General features: G+C 40.7%; 2 protein-coding genes across 5 annotated transcripts in view; one reads left to right on the forward strand and one right to left on the reverse strand.

The window, feature by feature from the left end:
* Nucleotides 1–18,008, reverse strand: part of SRPK2 (SRSF protein kinase 2) — a 161,368-nt gene extending 143,360 nt beyond the window's left edge. For 3 of the 4 annotated variants that reach the window (XM_076328415.1, XM_076328404.1, XM_076328373.1), the window contains exons 1-2: nt 17,960–18,008; nt 17,783–17,867 (exon numbers count right to left, since the gene is read on the reverse strand). In XM_076328415.1, coding sequence (XP_076184530.1) covers nt 17,783–17,867; nt 17,960–17,975 — 101 coding nt within the window. In that variant the 5' untranslated portion in view covers nt 17,976–18,008. Of the gene's footprint in view, nt 1–17,782; nt 17,868–17,959 lie in introns of those variants that run through there. The other variant, XM_076328394.1, reaches the window with a different exon arrangement.
* Nucleotides 18,009–19,670: 1,662 nt separating this feature from the next.
* Nucleotides 19,671–24,955, forward strand: part of PUS7 (pseudouridine synthase 7) — a 46,202-nt gene continuing 40,917 nt past the window's right edge. Inside the window, exon 1 of the mRNA XM_076328438.1 lies at nt 19,671–19,732. The gene's annotated coding sequence lies outside the window, so the exon portion shown is untranslated. The remainder of the gene's footprint in view (nt 19,733–24,955) is intronic.

Consider the following 24,955-nt stretch of genomic DNA (forward strand, 5'->3'; position numbering starts at 1 on the left):
CACCAGATCAGCACTAAATTTATGCCTTGTCACCTCCTATGGGGGTGACACCTTGTCTATGGGGCCGGATGGGATCCACCCGAGAGTGCTGAGGGAGCTGGCGGAGGAGCTCGCCAAGCCACTCTCCATCATTTATCAGCAGTCCTGGTTAACGGGGGAGGTCCCGGACGACTGGAGGCTTGCCAATGTGACGCCCATCTACAAGAAGGGCCGGAAGGAGGATCCGGGGAACTACAGGCCTGTCAGCCTGACCTCGGTGCCGGGGAAGATTCTGGAGCGGTTAATCTTGAGGGCGCTCACAAGGCATGAGCGGGACAACCAGGGGATCAGGCCCAGCCAGCACAGGTTCATGAGAGGCAGGTCCTGCTTGACCAACCTGATCTCCTTCTATGACCAGGTGACCCGCCCAGTGGATGAGGGAAAGGCTGTGGATGTGGTCTACCTGGACTTCAGTAAGGCCTTTGACACCGTCTCCCACAGCATTCTCCTAGAGAAGCTGGCGGCTCACGGCTTAGACAGGTGTACTCTGCGCTGGGTAAAAAACTGGCTGGACAGCCGGGCCCAGAGAGTTGTGGTGAACGGAGTTAAATCCAGCTGGTGGCCAGTCACGGGCGGTGTTCCCCAGGGCTCAGTTTTGGGGCCGGTCTTGTTCAATATCTTTATCAATGATCTGGATGAGGGGATCGAGTGCACCCTCAGTAAGTTTGCAGACGACACCAAGTTGGGTGGGAGTGTTGATCTGCTCGAGGGCAGGAAGGCTCTGCAGAGGGACCTGGACAGGCTGGATCGATGGGCCGAGGCCAACTGTATGAGATTCAACAAGGCCAAGTGCCGGGTCCTGCACTTCAGCCACAACAACCCCATGCAACACTACAGGCTTGGGGAAGAGTGGCTGGAAAGCTGCCTGGCGGAAAAGGACCTGGGGGTGCTGGTCGACAGCCGGCTGAACATGAGCCGGCAGTGTGCCCAGGCGGCCAAGAAGGCCAATGGCATCCTGGCCTGTATCAGAAATAGTGTGGCCAGCAGGAGTAGGGAAGTGATCGTGCCCCTGTACCCAGCACTGGTGAGGCCGCACCTCGAATACTGTGTTCAGTTTTGGGCCCCTCACTACAAGAAGAACATTGAGGTGCTGGAGCGTGTCCAGAGAAGGGCAATGAGGCTGGTGAAGGGTCTGGAGAACAAGTCTGATGAGGAGCGGCTGAGGGAACTGGAGTTGTTTAGCCTGGAGAAAAGGAGGCTGAGGGGAGACCTCATCGCTCTCTACAACTCCCTGAAAGGAGGTTGTAGCGAGGTGGGTGTCGGTCTCTTCTCCCAAGTAACTAGCGATAGGATGAGAGGAAATGGCCTCAAGTTGTGCCAGGGGAGGTTTAGATTGGACATGAGGAAAAATTTCTTTACTGAAAGAGTGGTGAAACATTGGCACAGGCTGCCCAGGGAAGTGGTTGAGTCCCCATCCCTGGAGGTATTTAAAAGACGTGTAGATGAGGCGCTTAGGGACATGGTTTAGTGGGCATGGTGGTGTTGGGTTGATGGTTGGACTAGATGATCTTAGAGGTCTTTTCCAACCTTAATGATTCTATGATTCTCCTAGCTGCCTCTTGCAAACTTTGAAATCACCTGAGCAGCAGCAGCAAGGTTCAGAGCATGGCAGCAATTTTGCAAATTCAGCATATATGAATCCAGGTTACCTGAACGAAGAGCAGTGATTGCTCAACACAGACCACACAAAGCAAGACTGTGTAGCCCATAAATACGGTGTTGCCATTGTAATGGGCCACAGGCTTTGTGTTAAGCTCGTAACACAAGCCTTGGGACTTACTGGGCTCTGTCTGAACGTCTTGGCCTGCCTGGAGATTTGTTTTAGCATTGAACAGCAACAGTCTACTGACTAAATGACTATTACCTACTTTGTTTTAGCTATCGCTTAGCTTTGTACAGTTGTGCAGTGTAGCACCTATTGTTATACATGTATCTGGAACTAACATAGTAATAATTATTCTGTGTAAAGTGAACTATTTAATATGCTGGAATAAAAAGCAGCATATGCTCACTTCTCATTCTCATATTCTAGGTATACATTTATTGGTAGCAAATCTGGGCTTTGCTGCTTTCCATTGCTGCTGATAAACGCAGAAATTAAATTCTATTCTGGGAAATGGGGTGAAGACGCTTTTAATTCTTGAATAAGTTTTAATTCCACATTATCTATGGTAATTCAGTTTGAAGGAAACCATATCATCTTAAAACAGAAACAAGGCAGCTTGCTCCTTTTTATTTCACTTGCTTATAACATTGTCATGCTTTGATGAGAACATCACAAGAAGCAAACCCATGAAGAAAGTGGTATTACTAGGCAAAGAAATGAGAGGGGACCAATTTTTCTACTTTGTTATTTTCAGCCTCTCCTGAAACACTAAGAGATTACACACTTCATCACTGCTATTAGACTATTACCTTTGTAGAGTGTTAAGAGACTTTATGTACTGAGTTTAAATGGCATTTAAAGACTCCCAAATTAAGTTTCTTATGTAAAGGCAATATTTTATCTACATATACATACATAGCCATTATTTATTTCCTATACTGATCAACTACAAAATATGAAGTATAGCATATACATTTTCTCAAAAATAAAATATTGGCAGAGTTGACACCGAATCAACTGTGGAGAAAAAATTGCTTAAGGATACAAACACTGAAAAACAATAAAATCTTTTTCTTATCACTGCAATGTTATTTTAAAACAGCTCCTTTATTACCGATGTAAAATTCACGGCATCAAAACTGAAGTATTGTTGTGGAACAAAATCTGAGAAGAGGCTTTGAAAAACAGACTCAGAATCAGCTATCAACTCATCTTCCTGCTGGAGATTGCTGCTTTGCAGCAATCATTGCTAAATCAAACATGCCAGCGCCTGGTGCACCACAGTTCAGAGTTTAACATATTAATTTAAAACATGTGCAGTTTGAATTCAACTTAATACCTCAGGCTGTGAACTGTAATTAGGAAGAAGCTGGCACACATTCAGTTCCATTGCCCTTGCATATGAACATCGGTATGTCTTAAAAACACTCTGAATAAACTAACAGGACAAGCAAGTTCTCCGCATTTTCTCCATCCTGTCCTGATGCTAAGGAACAACTCTCAGAGGTCCCATTTGGTCTGGTTTGCTTTTTTAAGTTTTTGCTAACTCTTGCATTATTTCCATTATTTTTGTCATAATTAATCACATACTTGTTTGGATTTAAGAGAGGTGCTGTCAACATAATGCCACTTCCTATTTAAAAAACTCGGTCACACCCTTCTGCTTAAACATATGTCCTCCAGAAAAATGAAGTGAGGTTTCCTTCCCCACTTCTTGAAGAGACCACATAAAGTCATTTTTAGCAATCTATGAATCCCACAAGTAAACTGAAAAGATAATTTGTTTGCCATCACTTAACTTTTCGGTGTTAAAACAGTCATGAGAGGACTTTCTTTTACCTTTTCATAGTTCTATTTTTAAGGTGACTTTACTGCTTGACATATTATCTAAAATGTTGATTAAATGTTTTAAAGTGGGAAAGGAGATAGCACAACAATGCAAATATGTCAAATTCTTTGATTGGCATGTGGCACAGTTAGAAGAGTGAATTATTCCTTTTTACAGGTATACAGCCTGAGTTAAGCTAATGTGTTCCTTTTTCCTCATTTGCAAAGACAGAATACCAGACAAAGCCATTGAGAGGCCTAGAATTCTATTTTCAAGTCTTCACAACATGTATGTAAACACAGTACTACCGTAACGTAATATATGCCAGAATTAGAGTCTATTATAAAAATACTAAAATATTTTAAATGTTTGGTTTGCTGTGGTGTTAATGAACTCAGTTACAACATCTGAAGATACTTTATTTATAGCTTCCCTATGGTCAGTCACACCGTGTTAGTATTTAAGCAAGCTGTCCTAAAAACAAGGAATATCAGAAAACTAATGTTACATAGTTATAAATTATGACATATAAGAATTATTACATACAAGGTCAACAGTTTTCTGTGGGGGGGAAAGTAACTTCCTTCCTCTCCCTTTTTTTTTTTTAAAAAACTACTTTGAATTCACAACCTCAACACACTCATGCTCTTTTAAGTTGCAGGTGATGAGGTAGTTCCAGTTTTGGTTGTACCAAACACTTATCCTTGCACTCTCCAAAACTGCATCCCTGTTGACTCCAAAGCAATGAGCTTTGATTTTATATGTTGTTTGTTTCCAGCATCCATTTTCTTTCGTCTTCCTGCAACCCCATGGCAGCTCTGGCACCACACTTATCTTTGTGCCCTCAGCCATGTTACCATGATGAGCACTGGTGGTGGCTAATCCAAGGCCAGAGAAGCTGGCAGAAGACGCAGAACAATCCAAGCACAGCAAACACCAAAATTAAATGGAAGGCTCAAGGCCTTCTGACAAGGGAAGTCAGCAACATCTGGGGATTGTGACATCGAAAAAGTAGCAAAAGAGAAGCGGCAAAGCCCACAAGCCAGATGTGCGACTGCTGGTCAAGCCTTCCAATGGACTAGCAGGGAAAGAGAACATCTAATTTACCAGAAAGAATGATTAATCAAATTACCAACCAAAATTTCTCTATCAAATTCACCTAGTAGTTTCAAACCATACTGAGTTTACAATTTGTCACCTTTGGTCATAATGGTCAGCAATGTGTGTCTTAAAACTAGACTTACCATTGCATCTGATTAGTTTCAGATTGTCATGTTCTCTCCTATGAATCCTCCTGAGATAAATGAAGCTTTCCATAAAAGGGTGTTTATTTCAAACAACAAATGAAAATTAAAACAAAGCATTTGGTTGAATGAAATATTATCCCCAAAATAAATTTAATCCATTGGATCTTTCCCAATTCTACTATCCAAACTACATTCTCAGTTAATCACCAGTGATCTGTAATATTAATTCTGCACACTAGGCACTGATGTATGGAAAAAACTATAATGAAAACAGCAAAAGTCTCAGAACAAATCTGTAAGTGTTTTCGCTTCAATATACATATTCAGTTGTGGTTTATTTTAATGTTCCTTTTAGTTGCAGCTATTAAAAATACTGTTTTCACCAGCCTGGCAAAGCACAGGGCAAGGGTTAAGACTAGTAGCTATCACAGAGAAGGTACAAGTGGACAAGAAGAGAGTCTGGTCTACTTACACTTTATCTCAAGTTTTTGTAATGCTACAATTAGGACAAGATATGGCACCCTGTGAGACACAAGCTAGTGAGAGTCATTCAGGAAACACAAAATTAGATCAAAGTGATCACTTTAAAAGAATAACATCTTTATTCCCAAGACAAATATTCTCATTACACAAAACTGATTTTTCTGGCTTCAGAAATAAACATTAGAGAATACAGTTATTCTATTTCTCAATAATAAGAACAGGGGAAATAATGTGGTTTTCTGCACCATGTTTCCTATAGAATATGCAGAAAGTTTGCCAGCTTTGTTGCAACATTTTTAGATAAACTAATCAATTCTCAACAATACTTCTTTTAGACAACTGGGGAAAAATAGGTATTATCTATTGAATAAATAGTTTTAACTTAGTTTCTAGATGCTGGATTTACTAAACAACTCAGATTAGCAGTGAGAATGCAACACTTAAAGTAACTGATCCATACTAAAGACCAAAGTAGTTATCTAACAGGTATCTGGTGATCTGAAATATAGTGGTAGCCTCAGCCTAGTTCTTTACAGTTCTATCTCACATTTTAAGTCAACTTGAGATTCACACATTGTGTTTTCACATCCAGCTTCTCCAAGAGCCCTGACTGGCAGGTGTGCCCAGATTATGTCTGCCCACAACAGCAATACCAAGTTCATCACAAAGCTCCCAGTTCCCAGCACTGCTCGTCCCTGATTAAAGAGTGACTCTATAAAATGCACAGTGCTGGAAGCAACTACCAAAATTGCTATGTGTCATCTTCTCAACACTGTTGATGCAATCCAAGACTTACAAGTTGCTATACAGCAAACATTTCTGGGAAACAAAAAAAAATCTCTAATTGACATTAAAAAAATAGAGGCAATGCTCTAATAGCATTTGAGTAGAATTTGATTAAATGTCTAGGACCAGTATCATGGGCTTGGACACCAACATGTGCTGGAATACTGTGTTACTAATATACAAAACAGGTCGCCCCAAGCAACAGACTACCTTAAAAAAAAAAAGTAAAATGTTTTTTTCAGATACTATTATCTGTAAAGATGATTCCTATTCTTCTGAGCTAGAACTCAAAATAGCACCATGAAGCTCCTGCTCTTTTCCAAGTTTCCCTGACACTGCTAAAATTTTAAAATATTCACCTGGGAACAGATTCTGGCAACAAGGATCTCTCATAGTGTGCCTTGTGACACCAGGAAAGGGAACTTGAAAGAAAGTTTAAGCCTTTGATCTCCTCAGGGCTCCCTCTTTCAAAAAAATGCTGAATTGCAACTGCTATGCTAAAAAAGAAAAGTCATTTAATCACCCAAACAGCCTCATTCTGACCACATCACCACATGTATTTGTTTTGTAACTCAGAGTTACTTGGCCACAGTCAACCAGCATGCCGATACCTGTGTATTAGTGAAACTTGATAGCAACACTTCCCTTTTAATCAGTTGTCTTCCAACTCCATCAGTCTGTTGCTCTTGATTATTCTGCAGAAGAGATGTAAAGCTACTGGCCGTCCCTTACACACCAAGGCCTAGCATAGCCTATAATTCTGTGACTGACACTTGCTCATGGCAGGTTGATATAAGAAGCTTGAAATTCCTCAGGCACCTAACTCTTATTTCACAGATGAGTGAATTATTGAGCTACTACATAAGCATGAGAACTGAAACTTTAAAACAAAGCTAGCTGTTCACAGCAACAGAGGAAATAACCCAAATTCTTAGATTCACGACTTTAAATCCCAGGCTTATTTTGGCATCAACCTCAAACCTGCAGATGGCATCAAAGTCTACAGGAAAAGCAGCATTTCAGGCACGCCCATTCCTTCAGTATTTTGCACTCCTTGGCATGCCTCCCCACCCCTTCGTCATTACCTTACTGTTCGTGGGTTTATGAAAGCTCTTCTCAAACACACACCTCTACTGATTCACTGTAGACTTGGATTTAGTAGTTAATCCCAGTTTCACAGCTCCTTCCCAAGCCAGGTACAGGAGTGCCACACATTAGATCACTCAAGCCCTGTTTGGATCTTGGCTCCCAGATGCTGTCAGGCTTACGCATACTATCAGATGTTACAAGTGATCTACCAAGGTGTCCTTAAAAATCTAAGAGCTGCCACACTAATTTAGATCAAATACATACCTAGGCCAGTATTATACCACTAGGTGCCAGAAACATACGTTTAGAGATGACTATGTAAGCAGATCACTCTATATTAGGACAAACTTACATGACAGGACTTCAGCAAACACTGGCTTGGAAAGTCGAATTGCACCAACAGTAGTATACTTAAAAAGTACTGATGGTTCTAGTGTCCAGTCTTATCCTTCTTAAACCTATTTATAATTTGGCCTCTACAACACGTTACAAAGCCACATTCTGCTGTTTGTACTGTATAAAGAGAAGTATCTTTTTTTGCATTAAAGTAACTCTTTGGATACCATTTGTTTGTAATAAAAAAGACAAGTTATATGTTCTTCCCTTTCTATACCAATAATGATGTTTCAGGCATGTCAAAATACTCCATAACCATCTTTACATGAAAAGCACTAGTCATAAATGAAGCTGTCCAATATCCCCAATCACCTTAACTCCTTCCTTCTTTGAGCAACTTCTAGTTCTACATCATCTTTTTTGAGATGGTAAGATGTGAACCATGTAAGGTGAGCACAAATATAAACAACAATTTATATAGAAGCACAATTTATTTTAAAATATTTTATAATTAGCTTTCTAACATTAAAATAGCCATTAAAAAATCTGGTTTAAATAAAGTTGTCTTGCTATGTACCTTACTTAACTAAAGCCTTAGCTGCACTTAACTGGCATTCTTTTACTTACTTTCTACTTGGATTTTAATAACTTATGCCTTATTTTTTTCTAGGATTCAGTGTTCTACTGTTTTTTTTTTTTCTACAGGATACATGATCTCAAACTGCCCAACTGTCCCTTGCCAAAGGTGGTAAGTGACCACTGGGTAGTCAGACTCTGGCAGGTGAAAGGAATAAAACCAGCTGCCTTAACACACTTCCGCAGTCCTGCATAGCACAACAGAGCAGGCCTAGCCTGCGTAACTGCCCACTGCTCAGCAGGACGAACCTCAACCAAAGCCCAACCTTCTGAAGGCCCTGGAAAGGAACTCAGAGTTGTTTCTTTCCTAAGCACTCTGGAAGAGGGAGGAGTCACCCTGCTCTACTGACTGTACCTTCTCTTTTGAAGATACAGCTCAATCATACATTTGCTCCCCTTACAGCAACCTTTCAGGCAACCAGTCATAGAAGCACTTGCATCATACCCATCTCCAGGCTCCATGCAACTACCTAAGAAGCTCTTCTATAATGATTTTATACAAACATATATGTCTCAGTCTGTGAAGAAGGAATAACGTCACATATAGGTGAGCAACAGCAGGAGGGTAGTCAGTGGGAGACAAGCACAACTATTAAACAGAGAAATTACTGGGGTGAGAGGGGAGAACAGAAGAAACAGATCAATGAGAAGAAAAAGAGATGTCCCAAGAGAGAACTTTCTTTAGAAGCATGAATACAAAACCAGTATAATTTTCATTGAATACAAAACCAGTATAATTTTTGTACAGTTTGAAAATTAGTAAACAATTGATTTTAATATCAGAATTTAAGGTACAGATATTGTACCTAGACAGCTCTGACCTTTATTGCCGCAACAAGAACAATAGAGATATTAATTTTTTTCCTCAGGGATAGGAAAATATAATTGACCTTTAACTATAGAATTCTCCCTTCCATTTTAGAAAACTGCAAACTAAGCATTGACAATAGCTCAAGGCAACTGAAGCCCTTGATTCTTTTAGTCTCCAACATTCAAATTATTGACTTTTCATCGACTAACTTCAGTTGAGGAAAAAACAGTAAGACACCAATACTGTCAAGAAGCATTATTTCACTGGAGTCTATTCTGTGGTTTACTTTTAACCAACAAGTTCAAGGTAAGATTCCTTTAGCACTAACACTCAAAGAGACTCCCTAGCAGAACATTACTCCATTATGCAGGACCTTGATATAAAAGTCGAAAGTCTGCCAGCTGCTTTGCTGGACAAAACCAGAATATGTGGTATTTAGACATACACACTGTTTTAATCATAGGATTTCCAAATGTATAGGCTAAATTAAGAACAGTACACTATAACTCAAAAAATGTTACCTCCTTTACAGAGGTTCACTTTGAAACTTAGAGAACCGCCTTTTTTGGCCAAAAAACTTGTTCATACTGTCTTCTGTTAAATACAAAAACTTTTTCCTATGGTTATCTTAGGCTCAAACAGATATAGACTGATGCAATTCTGCTCTGTAACGTGCTTTATTACACTATGTTTATCTTTCTAGCCATTTCTCCACATACCTTCTGCACATTGTCAGAGATCCATTCAAACACAATAGTTCCCAGAAGCAGAGCTCATCCTAAAAGGCATATTACTGGGGTAGAAAGGGGGGCACAAGAGGAAGACTACTACCAAAGCTCTGCAACTTTAAATAGAACCATCCCTCTTACAACGTGCTATAACTGTTAACAGATTAAAAGTGAAAAATGAGAAAACAAGGGTAAGGGTCTTTAAAAAAAAAAGTGTCAATAGGAAAACCAGGAAGCAAGGGTTATCACTTCAAATATATGAAGGCTGAGACCAACAGTATTTTAAAAATATGAATATTGGGAATTGTAAAGACAGTTAGAAAGACAATTTTTTGTTCCTTCAAATATTATTAAAAGATTTTTTTAATTTTTTTTTTCTTTTAAAAACAGCTTAGCAAAATGGGGCCCATTCCCAAATAGGCAATTAGAACAGAATTAGTTACTGATTATTAAAACATAGGCTAGATTACAAAGGTAAGAGTTGGGCAGAATTACAACAGGAGTAATCAGTAAGAAAAGGGAACAATTATGAATACAACTGCTATATAGTAATGTTTTCATTTTTAACAGTCCTATCCCTTTCTTCTGTAGAGAACTGAGGTCACTTCATTTGCTTTCATTAGATATTGGCATAACTTTGGGTACTATCCTTCTGAATCTTTCCTAGTCCTCCTCTTTAAAAGCTTTTAAAAACTTAAAAAACTAACATTAGCTTAACATTCTTCAGTAAATCATCCGAAGAAAAAAAAAAGGAAAAAAAAAACAACCAACAACCTCACATGCATTACAACTGAGGGGCAGATAAAAGACCACCTCAAACTGTGAGAGTTCATGGTCATTCTCATATAGGAAGCCCCAGAGGTATACCTGTAGCCTTTGATCAGTGAACAGAATCCATTCAGCAAACACCCATGGGCACAGCAACTATGTAATAGATGCTGCTTTTAAGAAAAACAACTTAGTTGTCACAACAAAAAAATGATTATTTTGTCCAAGCATAAACACACTTGAGGAAGCATTGAAACACTTTTGTAATTTCCTGGACACCAATTAACTTTCTAGTCTTCCTCATCCATAGCTAGACCCAGGCTTCCTTTAAACCAGGATTAAAATAAATTTTAACTTCTATATACATTATTATGTATAAATATGTGTGTGCGTATGTTTATGTGCGTAGTAGCAATTCTAGTAGCATTTTCACGAGAGGACAGGAAAAGGAAGCTAGATAAGGCTTACTATCTAAAGCTTATTGTCTTATGCAATCACAGCCAGAGACCAAATGAAAACGGTTTTCAGTAGAGATACAGATTTACTCTTTTATTACAGGCATTAAGGCGACAAACAGATCAGCAATCAGTGAATCCACTCAAAGTACAGGTATGCTTACAAGAAGCATGTGCAGTTTCCACTACTGCCCTACAGCTCACTAGTTAACATAGAAGTAGTTCACACCAACCTTTGCCACTAGCTTTCTCAGTGAAAAGACGACAATCCTTAAAGATTGTAATCCTTGAAAAACATGAATGGAATTTAACACAAAGATCAGGTTTTAAATACAAAATCCTTGTCTCTTAAGAGTAAATTAATAAAACAAATATCCTGTGTCTGTTCCTCAACAGGACCAGCAGTTCTCCTCCAAATGAGGAAATGGAGAGAGTTTAATCTGGTACAATGTTCTGATATAATGTTCTCGTTGTCCCACATTTCTATTTCTTTAATGGAATTTCTAGCTTAGCTAGATACATTTACTTCTACAACTCTTACTGCTCCAGAAAATGCTTAAGATTGAACACAAACTTTATCTGAGAAGGTTCATGCTGTAAGGCAGCAATCAAATAGTTGAATATTTAGCATAGCCATGAGAAGAACAAGTTTCTCTTCAGGTTTTACTTTTGCCCTGTGACTAGATAATCTATGGCCACCAAAAAGGATTGTGTTCATGCCTTCCAATATTTTTTTCACACACACTAAATCATTGAGATGGTCACAAAGCGTATTTAGGACACCATCAAGAAGCCAAGTAATAAAGGAATTCTCTCCTTCATGTTAATGTGTGGGAATTCAGTGAAGTTGTCCAAAACTAAAAATAATTTGATTTGGTCCAGTCTTTATCAAACCAAATTACATTCATTATACAACCTGACAACCTTATTTATTCAGTAAAAATTGTCATATACATCTTCAAATTGTAGTTTTGTTGTTGTTTTTTTTTTTTTTAAAAAAGTCGTTATCTTCTACAGTCTGTCATCATCTTGATAACAAAAGGAAGAGAGAGATGTTTATATTTCAAAATCATGTCCAGGCCTTGTCCACAAAAATGTATTACCATCCTACTCTGTAGTTACAGTAAATAAAAGCGTTAAAAAATAAAAATGCACTGCAGAACAAGTGGCCCAGTCATCATGAACATTACATCCCAACAGCTCATCTCACTATGATCTGAAACACAAAATGCAGTCATTTTCCCTCCCCCAACTAAGGCACTCCTGTTTAACATAACTGTGCCGAACCACGGTATTTTCCTTAACAAAACAACCGTTATACTAAAAACAATGTTATTTCATCAAATAAAATTATTATAAATGAAATTAAGGTCCCAGGATGGCATCTCTACTCATTGCCTGTCCAAAACCTGACATAACCAAGAAGCCCGGTACAGGCTAGGATGTGTATGGCTGGGGACCAGCCTTGCTGGCAGGGACCTGGGGGTCCTGGTGGACAACAAAGCCGAACATGACTCAGCACTACACTGCTGCAGCAATGACAGCAAATCCAATCCTGGGCTGCATCCGCAGGGGCATTACTAGCAGAGGTAGAGATGTAATCATCCCACTCTACTCGGCACTTCTCAGGTCACACCTGGAGTACTGTGTCCAGTTCTGGTCCCCACAATTCAAAAAAATACATGGACGGACTGGAGAGGGTCTAAAGGAGGGCCATGAAGATGGCTGGAGAACCCTTTGAGGAAAGACTGAAGGAGTTAGGCTTCTCCCTGGAGAAGGCTCGGGGGGACCTCATCACAGTATTCCAGTACTTAAAGGGTGGCTACAAAGAGCATGAGTCTCTCCTTTCACATGGAGCCACACAGAAAGGACAAGGGGCAACGGGTACAAGTTGCACTGGGAGAGGTTTCATCTTGATATAATAAAGAAATTTCTTCAGTGAGAACAATCAATCACTGGAACAACCTCCCCAGGGACATGGTGGAGTCCCCATGCTGGAGGTTTTCAAGACCTGGCTGGACAAGGTGCTAGACAATCTCATCTAGGCTCTCTTTCCCACAAAAGGCTGGACCAGATGATCTTTCGAGGTCACTTCCAACCTGGGCTGTTTTATGATTCTGTTCTATGAAAAAGGCATGAATCTTGGCAAACCTGTATGATCAGATAATTATTTGATAACATGTCCTGACACTTACATGACAAGAACTACTTTCATTATATAAATCTGCAAGTAGATCCCTACAGAATACTAGAAATTCTGGAGCCATTCTCATTTCAGAAATTAAGTTTTAGAGCTGCAGGATGTTTTCTTACGACATGACACAGACTTCAAAACAGAAAGATGAACACACTTTGTAATACGCATGCTACTTTACACTGAAATTTACTCTAGATTCCATTGGATATGTGTTTTATTATCACATTACAAAGGTGAACATTGGACTGACTCAGGCATTCAAGATCAAACATGTCACAACACCTTCTTTAAATTAAATTTCTGTAATCTCAATACATGCAATTATTTACTTCTTTACAAAAGAATTATTAGTATTATATCTAGACAACTAAAATCAACTTTGTTTCTTTCAGCTGAATCTTTCTGTATATTGTACTCTTTAAGAAGGCACAATGTTAACCACCTGAAGCCTACATACACTAAGTGGGCAAATAACCAAGATAGAAAGTTACAGCCCTGCAGTATAGGTAGCTTAATGAAATCTTAAAATTTGACAGTAACAGGAAGATAAAGCTCCAATTAAAATATTCTTATCAAGAAGATGAAAAGCTATTAAGAAAGAAGGTAACAGTAGCAATTTACCTCAATATCACATTTTGAGTAAATACCCAAAACAACACTGAGTGGACTTCCTAAGCTGATCCACCCTAGGATATATATCCACTCTAGGATATCCACATATTGTGGCCTTAGACCACTGGTGGTCAAAAAAAGAGCCCATTTCACGTATTTCACATATACACACTTCTACCCTCACCCTCTCACCCTTGCAAAAAAGGTAATGAAAAAGCTTGGGGAGGGTTTGCAAGACTTCTGCAAGCAAAAAATAAACAAAGCTAATGAAAGCCACTGTAACACTATGCAAGATGGGTATTTTTATTCTCCCCAGAGTTACTGAAAGAGGCTGAAAAACACTGTGGTAGAGGAGCACTGACAAACAAAAGCAGCGAATAATTTTCAGAGATTAAGATTCCATAGTAATGTCATATATCCAAAACCTTGATAGCTGTACAATGCCTGTGGGTTCAAGAAGTTAGTCATCTAGAAGTGCACAGTACAGAAATCTGGCACTTCCCATGTTACCTAACATACACATTCTTCACCACTATAAAGCAGTATTGCATGGTCTCTATCACCTGTTCTAAAGTATTGCTTAAAGACAAAACCAAAAAACCTACTCTAAAAGAAAACTGAATTTTGAAAAGTCAATCTTGATATCTGGATTTATGCATTTGTATTGAAGTATTCAACACACTTAATCCTCTCTCCATACATCCACACATCACCATCTGGATTTTTTTATACACAAAACTCTATCCTTTAACTTTGGATAAAAATTTATAGCGAATGTGTTAAAGATGACAAATCTCTGGGTATTCACTTGGGTTTTGTTATATTCACTTAGAAATAAAGTCAAGCAAAATAAAAATATCCAAGACAAAAGTTTGTACCAGTTGAAGACAACATTAGTCTGAATATAAAGAGCCTACCATTCTGCTGAATGCAAAGGGTAGACATACCTGAGGCGCTGTCTTACATAACTGGGTTCTGCTAGCGCTAAGTAAAGGACAGTAAACAGGCTTGTCTATCTGTAAGCAAGTTTGTCTCTGAACACAGACTTGGGCATCTGTTGAAAATGCTATTTCAAAGACCTCTCTCAATGCAGATCTCCATTTTAAGGAAAAATAATTCACAGAGGACCTGAATTAACCATTTTGATTAATCTTTTGCCCGACTCAAAAAACACATAAGCAGTTTGTACACACTGCATGCAAGTCCATCTATTATAACCAAAATCAAGTGCTAACTGTTATCTTAAAATAGGAAGTTATTATTCTTTTTCAGTAGCCTGGATGATTGAATTCAAAGTAAGGCCATACCAAGTAGATTTTATTATTACATGCAATTTTAGATATAGTCTTGATTCAAGACAAAGTGCTTTCTCTCCAGAACATGAACCACTTAACTTCTATTTTCTTATTTTTCCACCCTATTACATAAAAAAATACAGATTCACCTCCACCAGTTCTCATCATTGACTTAAGGGGTCAACACTGAGCAGCTACAGGACCAATCTCACAGCCTTCTATGGCAATTAAGGTCATAACAGACAAAAAGCTATTCAGCGTTAAAGAGCACTGTAATTTTTTCTTCTTCTTGTGTCATCATCTTAATAGTCTTCAAACAAAAGTCTGCAAGTAAGCTACAATGCGATACAACTCTCCTAGCCAACTCTAGAAGAGGAATCCTGCAGTTCCTTTGAAGCACATTGTTACCAGCAACAATGGAAGTTGCTCTATAAAGCTATGACCCGGTAGAGAAGAGTCTTCCTAAGAACCACAGTTAAAAAAAACCAAAACACAAACAGCTTTGGATTCAAAACCAAGTCACAATTTTCATGTAGTGAACAAGTTCACTACAGGGAACTTATGATACAGAATTTCCACCCCTCAAATCAACATTTTCATTTGCAGCTACTGTGCATTTGGTGTGCATCACAGATACTGTATGGCTCTAACACACTAGTATATGGTGTAGCAGTTGAATTTAAAGCAAGGCTAGGAACAGGACAAAACAGATACTTTTGTTGAAATTGTCTTTTGAAATAATGTCCAATGCTGGCTTTACTTTGGGGGCCTAAATTATTTAGCCATATGCAAGGAGACTTAAAAACTTGAAAGGAGTTTCCCTTTCATAAAGAAACATAAAACAGAGTAGGAGGTCTCCACAGCATACAAGTGGTTTGAAGAGAAAAGAAAACATACGTAGCAGAAAAGAAATGATGGCTGTGTTGTCTACCACAGCAAAACCACTGTTTCCCGAGGCAACTGAACAGATTGGGCCATTGCATCTGGAAATGCCGACTCAGTATGGCAAATGGCCAGCTACTGACTGTGCATCCTGACTTAACAGTAGCCAGTTTCTTCAGCAAACACAGAAAGAGTACCAGTTCTGCACTTACTAAGTGTCTATGAAAGCAAACTTCTGACAACCTCATTTAGCAAGACATCCCAAGGCAGCCCCGCTAAGAAGTGTATTAAACACTGTATCATCTAAGTAGAACAGAAGTTTATTAATAACCTTGTGGTTAAGACTTAACTGAAAGCTACAAAAACAATTCTGAACCTAGAGTCACAATAAAATTTAAGCCATTTCTGTTTTCAAAGTGGCAATACAAATCCATGCGATGTTACAAACTGACTTTCCAAAAGGTTTTTTGAAACAAGGGAACCAATCCAATCAGACCACATATCTTGCGCATAAAATTTGTTTCCATTGCAGTAATTCCACATTCACACAACAAAGTATAACGCAGCTTTTATACAACGCTGGAGGAAACAGCAGCAGCAGAACAGGATGTGAACAGAAGTTAGCTGTCAAAGCCTGACAACCGCTACACCAGTATTTCATCCTACATTATTTTTACCCACCTGAAAGGGGAAAAAAACCCATTCATCATAACTAAAAAAAACCCTCCAGGGTCAGGGATGTATTATTATTTCTTTCTATAGAAACCAGAAAGAAGACGACCTTGCCCCTTGAATCATTTACCATAGCAACATCTTTACCCCATCACATATATATCCATCCATCCACCATACCCTGCTTCCCAGTTCTAAAGACCGGCCAACTAGGAGGAAAGAGGGATAAGGAATAACAGGACATATGTCTCCCTGTCAGAACAAAGTAGGTAGACTGGATCCCCAAGCAACAAAAATAAAGACAAGAGTCTATTGGTGTCTTAATGAGTCACCAGTAGTCTCACTGAACAAAATACAGTAAAAGTTAGTGAGAGAAGCATGTAATCCTACAAAGAGAAAAAATAAAATAGGGAGGAGTCCAAAGCCACATTATCCCAGGAAAGAGTAGTTAAAGTGGGAACACTATAGAGATGGAAGAACATTCCTACATGGTTCAGTGAAGACGGGTATTGTGAGAATGAGAAAAGATGAACTGGACAGTGACAAGAACATGAATGGTTAGCAGAAGACAGATTTAAAAAACAAAAACAAAACCGGTATCAGCATTGCTGGCAATCAGACACGGCTGGGAACGGGAAATAATCTGATGGTACCGAGCAGGAGGCAGAGAGCAGGATGGGTATATCAGGCTGTTAGCAGGGTAAGAAAAAGGACTGCCTATAGACGTGACAATGCCGCCAGAAAGAAACCAGGACAGATAGCACAAGGAGAGAAAGAAGACCGTGAAGATGAGAGAATTGGAGGGTGATTCAAAAGGGACACGAGGGCTGTAAAGACCAAGTCTGTGCAGATCCCCGACAAACAGGGGTTTCTCAGAGCCGAGGGCCGCATCGATCCCCCAGGGCGAGGCCGGAGTGCCCGGCGCGAGTTTCCACAGAGGAAGGCCGGCCCGTGTGGCACGGGGAGGCCCCGCCCGAAGGAGGCTGAGTCCGGGGCCAGGGCTGGGGACAGTCACCGGGGAGACGTTGCGACACCCCCCGTGGAAGGCTCGGCCCCGGCGCGGTGCGGGCGGGGGGTGTGCTCTGCCAGGGCAGCTGCCGTCTGTCCCGCCGGCGGCGGTGGGAGCGCGGGAGCCCCCCCATGAAAGCAAGCAGTGGGGCCGGGGCAGCGCGGGGGCAGCGGGGCCGGGCCGCGGGACTGCCCTGACAGACGTTACGGGGCGGCGGTGAGGAAAGCGTGAGGGAAGGAGAGACAACGAAACTGTCCTGGGTGGGAGGCTCCGTCCCGGCGGGTCGGGGGTCCCGTTACTCACTTTTTGTGAGGCGGCGGGTGCTTGTCCCTCCTGCCGGCCGCCGCGGACTGCTTGGGCCGCCGCCTGCGGGCCTGCAGGGCCAGCACTGCCGGGGAGAAGAGAACAGCCGAGAGCCGGCGTGAGCGGCGGCCGCGCAGCCCCCCCGCTCCCGCCCCGCCGCCCGGCACAACACGGTACCTTTCCGCGAGTTCATCGCCCCGCGCCGCACGCTCCTCGGCGGGCGCGCCGCTCCCCGGCTCCCCCGGCCCCGGCCCCAGCCCCGGCCCCGGCCCCGCCGCCCCCCAGTCGCGACCGCGCGCCGGGCACCGGCCGGCGGCAGCGGCACCCCCCTCCCCGCGCCGCCACCAACACCACCACCAACTGCGCAGGCGCGGCCCTGCCGGCGGGGCCGCGGCCGGAAAGGCGGGGGCGGGGCGGCGGCAGGTGGCGGCGCGGGCCCGGCGGGGACGCACCTGAGGCGCGGAGCGGCCGCTCGGCGCCCGGCCCGGCCCCGCCCCTCAGCGCCAGGTTCTACAGCTAGCAGAGGGGACAGCTTTGGCCTCTGACCAGCCGCTGCCCCTTCCGCAGGCTCGTATCTGTTACGGGGTGGCCGCCGAGGTGGGCTTTGTCAGGTCGTCGAACCAACTGGAAATTAATTTTGCCAGACACCACTTCCTTTCCCAGACGTCTTGGTTTGTGATCCACCCTGTTGCCGCGCGGTGCTGGGAGCTGTGACAAGAGGAGGAGAGAAACGGAGGGGTTGGAGGTGGCAGTCTGCCTCCTTGGCAGCAGCCGGGGCGAGATTAGCTTTAGCTTGTCCCGAGACCTGTGTGGGGTTAGATGCCAGAGCCAATTAACCTCACGACACAAATCCAGGGAAATTAGATTTCCTTAATTCTCATTCTCACTAAGTTATTTGATTGTCGTGACGGACAACTCTTGGCAATTGTTTTTTTTCCTGCTGAGACGTCTTGTTGCCCATGATACCAGGCTCTATTCAGATTTGGCCTAGTAATGACCTGTTGAAAACTGCCACTTCTTATTTGTGCTGTGCATAGCATGGCTTAATGTTTGACAGTGTTATGACTGAAATTTTGAGTCATCTATAACTTATGCCTGGTGCAGAAGATGATCTGGGTCATATCAAGAACTCCAGTATGAGTGTGAGGCTTGTCTGGCGTATCTTAATGTGGGACTGGAGTTCAAAGTCTCAGTAACAGAAAGGTGACAGGGAATAGTCATTAAATTTTGAGGCAGAACTGCCTCCCTAAATGGCAAGACAAAGAATCCATGAAGTTGAAGATCTAAAAGCAGCTGCAGTCAAGGTGTTACGAGAGTGAAGGAAACTAGCAGCAATCACTGGTCTTAAGTAATTGGATCATTGAGATTTCAACTAGGCAGAAAATTGAATCCCTAATTATGGTTAGTTCAGCTTAGGAGTGGGACAGGAACAGAGAGATAAAGCTAGACAACTCAAAGAGAAGGTACCACAATGTATAATACCTTTTTGTCTGACTAGAGACTGGTGAACAGAAAACAATAGGACCATGAAGTTCTTAAACTACAGCTCTCATGAGGCACCACAGCTGCATTTCTAAACCAAAACATTTTCTGTGTCCCATCCTCCATCATAAAAGAACACAGGAAAAAACCATTTCTAGTACAAACTACTACTCCAGTAATGTGCAATGTTGGTATGTTATATGTTTCCCTTGTTGCGTTTAGTCTTTTAGTGATAGTTCAGTGTGATAGGTCAGGCAACAGAATACTGTACTGAAATTTTGAAGGCTTTCTGCTGAGAAAGTTTAGATCCATGAAAATTAATAATAGTTGAATGTTAAAAAGCCGATTACATATTAACCCTTTGTTTCCAGGCTAATTTTAACTTCATTGGTTAAATTGTGCTCCTGCATGAATACTTGTGCCTGTACAGAGAATGGTGGAGACAAGCAGCTGATGATGGAGAAAATGGTGAGACTGCTTTTTTCTTTGTCGGGGCAGTGCTGGCGTAAAGTTACCTTGTAGCTATGGCTATAGGGCAGCAACCATATCAGGGTCCCAGTCATCTTTTCAGCTACTTATGTGCAATTCTGTTTACTTCAACAGGAGGTTTATCTGTAGAACTGATTGGACAGTTGTGTCTTAGATAAGTACAGTGAGCTTTGCTTACATCAACAGGATTATAAGTTTGCCAAATCTGGAGTCAGGAAGGAATTTCCCTCATGAGCATAATGTCAGCAACATAATCGGGGTGAGGGAACAATCTGCTAGCACACAGAGAAGGAATTATGTTAGGACCAGGTGGGTGTATACTACACAGTCAATTTCTTTCAATTCTAATGGACACATATTTTGGGACTGTATTCTTCCTGTTTTTTGTTGTTTTCTTCCCCGCCTCCCCCTACCCCTGAAGAGCCACTCAGAGGATGCTCATGCAGAAGTGCAAAAAAATCAGAGACTCTATATGTTTGTATGGAGGATTACCATGTGCAATTAACTAATTGGAGAGTAAATTAAGGTCCATAGAGGCTAGACATATTTCAGAAAAGAAAAAAAAACAAACAAACACCTTATTTCTCAGACTCTTCAGAGTGTAACTCCCTTCCTGAGAACACAAACAGGAAGTAAAAATTCAAAAAATTACAGAAATAATTCAAGGTATGTGGTTATTAAGAATGGATCTACCCTGGATTATGTTTATTTGAATCCACTCATTTCAGTGAAATTCTCCATCCTTATTTCAATATATGTCTTATTGTGTGTAACTTCACTTTTTCAAAAATAAATGATGAGTCAAGAGAGAAGACAGACTAAATAGCAAAAGAAGGCATTTGTAAAATCAGTATACAACATAAATAAAGAAGGGTGGACTGGGTCAGAATGTATCTGTTTCTGGCTGTCTCTCTTTGAACGTAATATAGGAACAGGTGTCTGTTTTATTACAAGGATTACCATAGAGCTTATTCACGCTGGGGAAGGGCACTATGAGATTTAGGTGATATGACTTACCCAGAAAGGAGGGACAATAGCAGATTTAGATTATCTTAGGTGCAAACATCAGGGGAGAAAAAGGAGAAAATATTGAATTATGGAATGATATTTTTACCTGTTTATAATGTCATTTGGACCAGTCACCTTACACCCCACAGATGCTTGGTTTGTTTCCTTTTCACCTAGCTTTGAACTATCCCACTTACACAAGAAGACATTAACTTTTCAGATGTGAATGGAATACATTTGTACAGAATAAAAAGTTACCTAGCAGCAATCCTGTAAACATGATATTGTCATCTTTCTGAGAACAATTCAAAATTCTTCCTTCAGCAGAGGGATGTTAGAAGCTTTTGCCGTGATTTCTGTACCAGTTCCTTTCAGCACTGCTTTTCCCACTGTGTGGTAGCATGCTCTCTGAACTGTACTTTCTCAGAAATCGGGATATGAGCCAACTTCATGCTGCTCTTGCACAGAATGGAACAAACGAGAAATAACACATAAGGCAGAGGAAGAAAAAAAAAACGATGGGTGGTGGAAAAAGGAAAAAGAACAATGTAGTGAAAGGAAATTCCCAATTAAAGGAGAGTTCTTATTAATATGCAAGTCCAGCCTTCTCATCCTCTCGCCTTTCATGGCTGTCTCTTGTTCCTTCAGTTCCCACCCCCATTCTGCATTTCTTTAAGTATGATACACTTGTGTAAGCATACAAACAATGAGCCTGTCCTTCTCTTGTTCACTTAAAGAATTTTCTGGCTATCAACGTGCTTTTTTTTCCCCCCTCTAGTATGTAAACAAAGCAAAGAAGAGAATTCTCAGCTTGGTTTTGAGCAACACAGACAACAAACTTACAGATAGGAAGTATTAAGCAACAGTAACTAATAAGCTGGGTTTGCTTTTAAGTCAGGAGGACTGCTGGCTCGTCACTGCTTGAGTATAACCAGTTAACATTAATAGGAGCAATGCACACATTAAACAAGAAAAGTAGGCTTGTTATCTCAGTAGTGTAACTGGAGACAAAATAGCAGGAAGCACGAGTTGGGATTTCCAGAAAAAACAGGAGGTCAGAAATTCCTGAATTTAGATTCCTGGCTCATGCACTGATTCATTGTGCTCTTCCTAAAGCAAATCACATGACTCACCTGACTCATTTTCTTCATCTGTAAAATGGTACAGTGTGCCAGCTGCACAGTTAACATTGGTAGAGAATTCTTGTTTAACAAGTAAGTTGGGATTACTAATAAAAGAAGAAAGATATAAAAGACAAAGCAGACCACTTTAACACCAATTTGATACGAAATTAAAGACTTACCTATGCCCAGAAATAGCTGCATCAACCCAGATACGTATTGTACACAGTGTAAAATAGGGCATGAACTGGCATGACTTAACTCAGATCTGAAATAGGATTAAAACAGACTGTGGCAATATTTTAATGATAATATTTCTTCTAGTGTTGAAGTACCCAGATTTCCAGAATGACTCATTCTAGCTTCCCCCATTACTTCCAGCAGGCTCCCAAACACTCCTTCAGTTAAACTTCCTCCAGTTTCCTGGGTCCTTGTCTTAAATTTCTTCAATAGTCCCCTCTCCTCCTGGTTCTCAGCTCTTCACCCAGCTTGCCCTTCTCATTTCAACCTCCCTCATCTCCTTGCTCCAATCTATTGCCTTTTTTTTTCTCTATTTAAATTGGATGGTTTCTTCCTTCATGCTGATTAAAGGTCAGCAAGGGAAGAGAGGATCACTGAAAGATTAGCGACTGCTCTCAGTTTCCTGATCAAACACAACACAAGCAATTATAGGGAAAGTTCTTCAGCAGTGATAACGCAACACAAACTATAGGGAATGTTCTTCAGCAGTGATGCAGTGGTGGTTTGGACTCGTGCCTACTATTTCTCTCTGAATGGCAGCTATGCAGTCTGGTCATGCATGTGAGAGATTTATCTGCTAAGTGAGCGTGGAATATTTTGAGACTTAAGTATTAAACTCTCACATGCCTCTATCCAACGTGTGCAAAATGCTGTTTTACAAAGTCTCATAATTTGGTCAAATTTGAGAAGATTTTCATAGGAATTGCAAAGACACATCTTTGATATTAAGGCCTCTTTCTATGAAATCTCAGCTTCCTACTCGAAGGTAGGGATTGCCAACCAGTGAGATGAGAATCCATTAGAAATCAGATGCAGGGCTTACCCAGTTTCCTTTTCTCTCGGCTTGGACTACACAAACAATAGTCACAATGAAAACAACAAGGCACAAACTGTAAGCTCAAGCTTAATGTAAGAGGAAGCAATTGAATCATTTTCACTTGAAGAATAAAGCCTCTTTCTTCTCCACAACCTCCCTTGTACTTTTACTTGATACAAGATGTTTTCACAGCCTTCAGAAAAATCAGACACCAGCTGACTAGTAGGATGATGCCACGTTATGTCAGTAGTGCCCCAGATGTCCTTTCTTCACACATCCTTCAGTGTGACATTGCTACAACGCCCTCGCCAGCACCCTTCTGGGAAATTAACAGCCATTACGCTACCGCATCTCAGCAAAGACCAGTGTTCCTTTACAAACTTTCTGGTTACAATGCATTCTGAAATAAACTTCTGTTAGTGGAACAGCCAGTAAAGAAACACTGGCCAAACTGGTTTGTCTGGCTACAGTTAGAGAACTTCATCTTTAAAGTGGAGTAAGCTTGTCCTGTTTTGTAGGAAGCAACCATTTGGTAAACGATGGCTCAGTTACACAGGCAACATACATTAGCAGCTACAGTTATCAGTACACTATTGTTTACTGTTAAGGCACAGAACAGTGCCACTTTTGCTTAATTAGTCTTGACTACATACTGTGCTAGAGGGGCATTTCCAAGAAGTGTCTCAGGATTCTTTTAATATGATCAAAACAACATTCTTTAAAGAGAATGAATTATTTCATTACTTAGCAAGGGATATTTCATCCCATATGATTAAAATTTTACGAAGTTAACAGTAACAGGATCTTACAAAGTGAAATGTCAGCCGGCTTCAATAGCCATGGGCATTACCAACCTCGTTCATAACATGTGTGAACTAGCCATTCAGTTTCGTTCTATCTGGATATGTCTATACCATATCTATACCATGTAAAACAGCAAAATGAATTTTTTAAAAGTAGAAAATGTTACAGCTAATTGTTAAAATCAGAACTGGCTTGGCTTGTTAGCCAACCAGTATTTCTTTCCAGCCTTCACAAAGAACACTCATAAGTGAACTTTGTTACTTTTGAAGAACTGAATAAAGACTGATTATCTGCCTCTAGGCACATGAAATTCCCTGTGCTCCTACTATAAGATGTGTAACATCAAATAACAGTGAAAATATTATAAATAGTCAACTATGTTCATTCAAAGCACAGAGAATTAATCCATTGCAATTTGGCCTTGTGCATTGTTTCTTAGAAATTAATTCAGTGGGCTTGATTTTTCCGGTTTGATTTAATGATGTTTTACACCCACTTTGCCATTCATTGTAGTACCACAAATGACTGGTAGGAAATGTTCACATGCTTTTGCCTTCAGAGCTGCAAAATATTATAATAAACATTAAGAATGTAAATACTGTCACCAAAGAGTATATCTTCATTGCAGTATTTACTCAAGCCAGGCCTTTAAAATCACTACAACGTAAAACTGCATTCACACAATATGTCCATCTATTTACAGTAACTTCTAAGTATCAGGATTTTTACCCACCTTCCAGAGCACTCAGTACTTTACTAGCTGTGCTGCCCTGATACAGAGAGGGATTAAGCACAAAACTAAAGGATTATGGCTATTTCAATTCCTAGTGAGGAAGAAATCCAGTGTAGGACAATGATTTCTTCTTTATCCAGATACCTGACTTTAACCTGTTTTGAAAATAAGGGCTTTTATTCCCTTCAAACACTAGTTAATATACGCATATAAGTCCATTTCCTAAAATCTCCTCTGTCCTAACTTCTGCATCAGTCTTAAAGTAAGAACACAATTGCAGAAAACAGCAGAAAAAGCAGAATGGCAAGAAACAATTGCAAAATGGTAACAGAATGCACATCTGATTAGTTGATGATAGGATACATCCAAATCTATTTGTTTACCAATATGCCCAGTGCTGTTTGCATTCAATGGAACAATGCACTGTACCGTTTTTGAATGCAGTGTACCATTTCTATGGGGACAGAAGCAAGAGATGA

Source organism: Aptenodytes patagonicus, chromosome 1, assembly GCF_965638725.1.
Source record: "Aptenodytes patagonicus chromosome 1, bAptPat1.pri.cur, whole genome shotgun sequence".
Taxonomy (NCBI): Eukaryota; Metazoa; Chordata; class Aves; order Sphenisciformes; family Spheniscidae; genus Aptenodytes; species Aptenodytes patagonicus.